This window comes from Stigmatopora argus, chromosome 7, assembly GCF_051989625.1.
Source record: "Stigmatopora argus isolate UIUO_Sarg chromosome 7, RoL_Sarg_1.0, whole genome shotgun sequence".
Classification (NCBI taxonomy): Eukaryota; Metazoa; Chordata; class Actinopteri; order Syngnathiformes; family Syngnathidae; genus Stigmatopora; species Stigmatopora argus.
The window spans coordinates 3,955,517-3,962,502 of record NC_135393.1 but is presented as its reverse complement, the minus strand read 5'-3'; the positions used below and the strand labels follow the sequence as shown (position 1 = coordinate 3,962,502).

Here is a 6,986-nt window from a genome sequence, read left to right as displayed (position 1 = left end):
AACACTAACATAAGCATTAAATTTGCTTGATCTTGTTATATACTGTACCCGTAAGTAATTTTAAAAATTCCTAATGAGTGCCTGTCCCCTGTTTGTTAGTCAATAAGCTAATCATAATGTTTTCCCATGCAGAACTGGTTGGATTGAGGTGTTTTCACATTTATGAAAAAATAAGCATGGAGAAAAGTTGGTCAGAAAAGAGTGGAAAGCAGTGCAATCCTTGAAGACCTGAAGACCTCACTAATCCTGTGGTCACCATATTGTCTAGGATTGACATCTATCTTTTTATTTTGAGCAGAAATTGGAAATGCATTAAATTCCCTTTTTAACCCTCATTTACGCTTTAAGCTGAATATTTCAAATTAGAGAAATTGTGTAAAATAATATTTTTGTTCACTTTTATTCAATAATTTAAGAATTAAGAAAGCAAGATCCAACAATTGTTATTAAGACCAATAGTAATTTAAAACATATACTACGCCTGTCATTAAGATGAAGATTTAATAATTTCAACTCAATTTCTGACATCTGTCCTCAGCATGTGTTAGCTAATCTTGACAAAATTAGGCAAGCAGTGACTTTTTCGCAACTCACAGTAGTGGACAGTTTAAGTGAAGAGCAGAATGCTTGTAGACGGACAGTTTGTTTAACTCTATCAGCACTAAGCATCATCATAGCTTCCTGTAGAGCATGCTCACTCATTGCTTGTCTCTGTCTGCTATTAATATTTTTACATCATTTCAGCTGGTTTGTTTTTTCACGTCCCTGTGGGCTGGTTCTGTTTTCTCAGAAGGATTTTGGGGCTTTTTCAGCAGAGTTCCCACTCTAATAAAGAGTGCCAGTCTTGTAAAGAAAGATGGAGGATTGCGAGGTCAAAGCAGGATCCCGTGGACAGCTGACTGTACGTGCATAATCCTCAAACCACCAAATTGTCTTCCCAAGAGTTTAAAGGCCAATCTCATTTGACACATCAAGAAAGCTAGTGCTTACATGCTCACTGGAGCCAGGCAATGTAATAATAGCAGAGTATTACATTATTTACAGTATGTAACAAGAGATTAACATTATCTCATAATGCCCACGACTCCTATAATTGAATCAGCAACTGTTGCATTCAAAATGGATTTTGCTGAAGCACGACTGTTAAGAACTATGCAAGCCTCTAGTGTGCTGCCTTACTATCATTTTTTGAGTAAACGACAGGGCAGCTCGAGACATACTATTCCGTATATGGGCTTTGTTTGGGTGTTCAGTTGCCTTGCTGTTTAGGAAGAACGCAGAAAAGCGCCTTGCTCCGGAGAAGAGGCCCTTATATGGTCATCACAACATGAGACTGAAGCCCACTCCCATTACAAAGTCAGACATAGAAGGGTGAAGGGAAAGGATAAAAATGGATTTTATCAATTAAGAGTTCACTTAGTGTTGGTAAATGTCATGCTCCTTATCTGCTTTGTGAGGTCTCACACAATTTTTTTATTAGATTTGCTGGATTTGTGTGAAAGAAGAACCCATGTGACCTTGTTTACACCAACAGGATACTACTAATTGTCACCATTGTGGTTAATCATACAGTGGATAAGACTATACAAACATCTTTAGCATCTTTGTGTCCTTTTAGCAATAATTGGCTTTATGACAATTCATATCATATGTGATATTATAGTTTTACTGACAGTAAAGAGCTTCAGGTATAAATTTAGGCACTCAGTAATGTTTAAAAACTCCATCAACCAGGTTTTACCTTTGCAAGATCACTGTGTTTCTAACCCAGTTGTGTTATGTTTCTAATTTAATGTGATTCTCTTCTTTACCAGTTGGCCCCCTCTACTGATCCAAATATGTCCAAAAAAGGCCCAAACGAGGACGATAAGTTCCTTTTTGTTGACAAGGACTTCCTAAACAGCCCCATGGCTCAAGCCGACTGGGCAGCCAAGAAGCTGGTGTGGATCCCTTCGGAGAGACATGGCTTTGAGGCCGCAAGTATCAAGGAGGAGCACGGCGACGAAGTCCTGGTGGAGCTTGCTGACAATGGGAAGAAGGTGACAGTCAACAAGGACGACATCCAGAAGATGAATCCACCGAAGTTCAGCAAGGTGGAAGACATGGCCGAGCTCACCTGTCTCAACGAGGCCTCGGTGCTGCACAACATCCGTGAAAGATACTTTTCGGGCCTTATTTATGTAAGTATGCCCAAGAGCAAACTCATTCTAAACAATTGCCTTTTCTAATCCAAATCTGTTTTGACTATAAGAAGGGTCAAAAAAGCATGTTTATCTATGGCTTCTGCCCTCAGACATATTCAGGCCTGTTCTGTGTGGTGGTGAACCCCTACAAGATGTTGCCCATTTACTCCGAGAAGATAGTTGAAATGTACAAAGGCAAGAAGAGACATGAAGTCCCTCCACATATATACTCCATTACGGACAACGCCTATAGAAACATGATGCAAGGTATGGTCTTTTATTCCAGTGTTGCTTCAAGCACAGCACTTTGAACAATCTTGGTAGTACTCTCTCAATGTATTGTACAGTAATACTTTGACATATGAGTGCCCAGACATATGAGCAATTTGAGATACGAGTAAAATTTAGAGCAAATATTTATCTTGAGATAAGAGACAAATTTTAATATACGAGCAGACAGCGGACGCGAGAGGCTGCTCATAAGAACATCATGGGCACTGTCTTTCTGGTCGCAACTCCCTCGTGTAATGTCTCTACGAGCACTGGGCGGAGCGTTGCATTTTTTCAGTGTTTTTTTTTTTTCCGTTAGTCAGTGCGAATAGCGGAGTTTGATCGCTAATACGAGAGGAGTATACTACTTCTAGTTGGCAAGTGGTCATGCGTTCTATTGTGAGGACATTTGTGTGCATCATTTTGGGAATATTTTGTAGGGAAGACAAAAGCAAACAACCCTCAAAAGGTTCCTTTTAGCTGTAGCTGAAAGTCATGGTGGATGTGGGGCAAATAGAGCCAACCCGGGAGAAGAAAGGTATAAAAATGTAAAACAAAATTAGAATTAAGTTTAGTGTAAGGTTAAATTAAACTTATTTTGAGTGTGTCTGCATCGTAATCCATGTTCATTTAAATTAGGTTATGTTATGAGCACATTGCCGTGCAAATAGTTTGGTCGACCGGACGTTTGGTCCCCGGACGTTTGGTTCCAGGACGTTTGGTTCCCGGACGTTTGGTCGACCGGACGTTTGGTCGACCGGACGTTTGGTCGACCGGACGTTTGGTCGACCGGATGTTTGGTCGACCGGATGTGAGTCCCGAGGTTTGAGTCACGAGACATTCATTTGTTTAACCCTAACCCTATTCACTCAATGTTAAATAATAGTCATTAAATCCCTATTCACCCAATGTTAAAATCTATCAATTGCATGTGAACCCGTTCTACCAAACGTCCGGTCGACCAAACGTCTTCCGACGAAACGTCTGGTCATGGATGTTCTTATGAGCAGCCTCTCCCGTCCGCTGTCTGCTCGTATATCAAAATTTGTCTCGTATCTCAACATAAATATTTGCTCAAAATTTTACTCGTATCTCAAATTGCTCGTATGTCGGGGCACTCGTATGTCGAGGTACCACTGTTCTGCCCTATTGAAGACTAAGTGTTTCGTAGAGTTGGCAGTCGTGTTGGTGGCGTAAGTGTGTATACTGTAAACGAATCCACGCTAGCTCTGTCTAAGTGGGACTTCGGGGCCGCTTTCTCATGGAATCCATTGCTTGTGAGCCGAGGGGGTCGTGCCCAAAAATCGCTTGCTGACGTGAGGATATTCTCTCCGAGGAGTTGACATCTAGGTTGAAGGATGGGTGGGGGTCTGTGAAGTATTTCCTGTCCCATCAGTCTAGTCAGAGCTATTTGACATGGAGAAATTGTTATTTTGACAGCATGGATTTATTTTTTGCTACCCCGGTAAAACATAATGCTACTTTAATGACATAAAAAGTCAAATACTAACAATAATGAAAACGGATCAAATACCCAAAAATAGTTTATATTTTGGGTATAGCAATAAACTTATACATAATATAAATTTCTATGTGGCTCTGGCTGATAAATTGTATTTTAAGTTCATATAGGGTATGTGGTAATATCTGTTAGTTTCTTACAATGTCAAATGATAATTTTGATACAGATAATCCATACATAGTTTATAGCAATCCTACAATTTGAACTGTCTTTTAAAATTCGGTATAAAGTTCTTTCAATTTGGAATGCGTCACCATGGAAGTCTTCGATCATTTCATAAGGTCATTTTGAGTCTTCATGATAAATTAAGTTGATACATTGATAGGATTTTAAAAGATGTCTTTGACGCTTGCAAAATGATGGGGTAGACGTTTTGTTGTTTTGTAACCAATTTCTGGCACATACAAAAGGGTTGAAACACATCAGTTTAACATGAGGAGAATGTGGAAATTAATCACAATTATTACACTTTCTGATCCGTCCATATTATTTTTTAATTTGCACTTGTAGTGACTTAGTAAGTTGGTGTTCTAGCATTTTTACTTATACAAGATTCACTTTCTAATTCAACTCCATCCACGACAATGAGCACAATAGGGTTTCAATTGCTGATTCTCATACCCCCTTGCACATCCTAGTGGCAGATGAAACAATATGAAAAACCTAGCGTTAGTTAGTCTTAAAAATCATTTCTTTAAGTGCGCTATCAACAGTATGATAACTATAAATATTATGCATGTAACTAATGTTGGTTTTGGCATCCCATTTCATTTTTTATGTTGGCCAGTAGGAAAAACTAAATTAACTAGTCTTTGTCTAGTTTTTGTCAAAATGTCTTCATGTGTGAAAAAATGTAAAGGGTCTACTAAAAAACATTTGTAATTAACCTTGACAGACAAGAATATATGTGTAAAACAGTACAGGTATGTGCTCCACTATTAAAATATGCTCAGATGTTCCTCTTGTAACATAACATGCTGAACTTAATAGTACAAACAAGCTAAAATATTATCCTAAACTCGGCAGTCCTATACATTCTTTCATCTTCCGTACTGGCATCCTCGTCCCATGCCTATGAGGGTTGCGGGGATTGGTGGAGGGTATCCCAGCTGACTTTTGGCGCAAGGGAAGACTACTCCCTAGACTGGTCGCCAGTCATCCGTAGGGCACACAGAGAGATATAACCATCCGCACTCACAATCATATCGCCACCAGTGGGAATCGAGCCCGCACCTACCCCCACAGAAGTCAGGCGAGTGAACCTCTACACCACATGTGTCAAAGTGGCGGCCCGGGGGCCAAATCTGGCCCGCCACATCATTTTGTGTGGCCCGGGAAAGTAAATCATGAGTGCCGACTTTGTTTTAGGATCAAATTAAAATGAAGAGTATAGATGTATATTAAATTTCCTGATTTTTCCCCCTTTTAAATCAATAATTATAATTTTTTAATCAATTTTTTCTGTGTTTTTAGTTCAAAAATAATGTTGTAAAATCTAAAAATACATAAAGCTAAAATAAACATTGTTTTAGATCTATAAACCAGAATATTCAGGGCTTTTAATCCAGTTCTTTTAATCCATTTATTAAAAAAAATCTAAATATTATATCTAAAATGGTCCGGCCCACATGAAATCGAGTTGACGTTAACGCGGCCCGCGAACCAACCCGAGTCTGAGACCCCTGCTCTACACCATCAGGCGACTGGAAAATATATATATTATAAAAATTACAATGGATTATTCAGCGGGGAAATTGGGATTGGCTGGCCACCAATTCAGGGTGTCCCCTGCCTATCGCCCAAAGTCAGATGGGATAGGCTCCAGCTCACCCCCGCGACCCTACTGAGGATAAAGCGATTCAGAAAATGAGATGAGATATCTTAAAATAACTTGTGATTTTTACCTTAGATTAAAAAGTAGCATGTCAAACTTTCAGGTCCCGGTTCAGATTAGCTGCAGGCTTTGTTCCCCTTGGTCTACAATAGGGACAAAGCTTTATAAGATGTAATCATATATGCTGATACCGTTTATGACAACCAAATCTTGCGCAGAACATATCACCTGAGTGAAACAATCAAAAATGGTCAGAGTGCAGGTAACTAAGTCTACAATAAGCAAATGTCACGCATTGTGACCATATGACAGAAACTATGTAGCATTTTCGTCTCATCAGAAAAAAATGGCAATCGTCTCGTTATGTTTTAAACATGCAAGACATGTTTTTAGCTTGTCTCATAATGAAAAAAAAACAATGTTAGTCAATGAAATATGTTCATTATCGTCCTCGTTAACAAAAACAACACTGCATGTAAACTTCGGGTTATTCTCATGCTATTTAAAAAAAATCCCTCTAATTTGCTAAGAGGTTAAAATCCCTTCAGCATTTATTCATTCATTTTCTGAACGGCTTATCCTCACAAGGGTTACGGGGGTGCTGGAGCCTATTCCACCCAAGTATGGGCTCCAGGTGATGGACACCCTGAATTGGTGGCCAGCCAATTTCAGGGCGCAAGGAGACAGATAGCCATTCACACTCACACACACACCTAGGGGCAATTCAGATTGTTCAACCAGCCTATCATGCATGTTTTTGGGATTTGGAAGGAAACCTGGAGTACCCGTAGAAAACCCACGAAAGTGACTCACTCACAGTGAGGACCCACCGGGCATTGAACCCTTGACCCCAGAACGCGCTAACCACAAGCCCACCGAGCCGCTCCTATATTTTCATTCATTCATTTTCTGAACCACTTATCCTCACAAGGGTTGCAAGGGGTGCTGAAACTTATCCCAGCTAACTTTGGGCACCATGGCGGGGAGCACCCTGAATTGTTGGCCATCTTAACGCAGGGCACAAGGAGCCAGACAACCATTCACCTCACACTCATAGCTCAGGGCAATTTGGACCACTCTTCCACCGGGCTGCTCTTTTCTGTATCCAAAAGAGAATTTTAGTTTCACCATTGAATTAACAGCTCCAGCTCTGCTCCATAAACATTGCAATGGGTAT

At 40.0% G+C, this 6,986-nt stretch overlaps 1 protein-coding gene across 2 annotated transcripts in view; it reads left to right on the top strand.

Annotated features, from left to right (window-relative positions):
- The first annotated feature begins 1,799 nt into the window (after positions 1-1,799).
- Positions 1,800-6,986, top strand: part of myh11a (myosin, heavy chain 11a, smooth muscle) — a 31,424-nt gene continuing 26,237 nt past the window's right edge. For both annotated transcript variants that reach the window (XM_077606317.1, XM_077606316.1), the window contains exons 1-2: positions 1,800-2,180; positions 2,294-2,450. In XM_077606317.1, the coding sequence (XP_077462443.1) occupies positions 1,839-2,180; positions 2,294-2,450 (499 nt within the window). In that variant the 5' untranslated portion in view covers positions 1,800-1,838. The remainder of the gene's footprint in view (positions 2,181-2,293; positions 2,451-6,986) is intronic.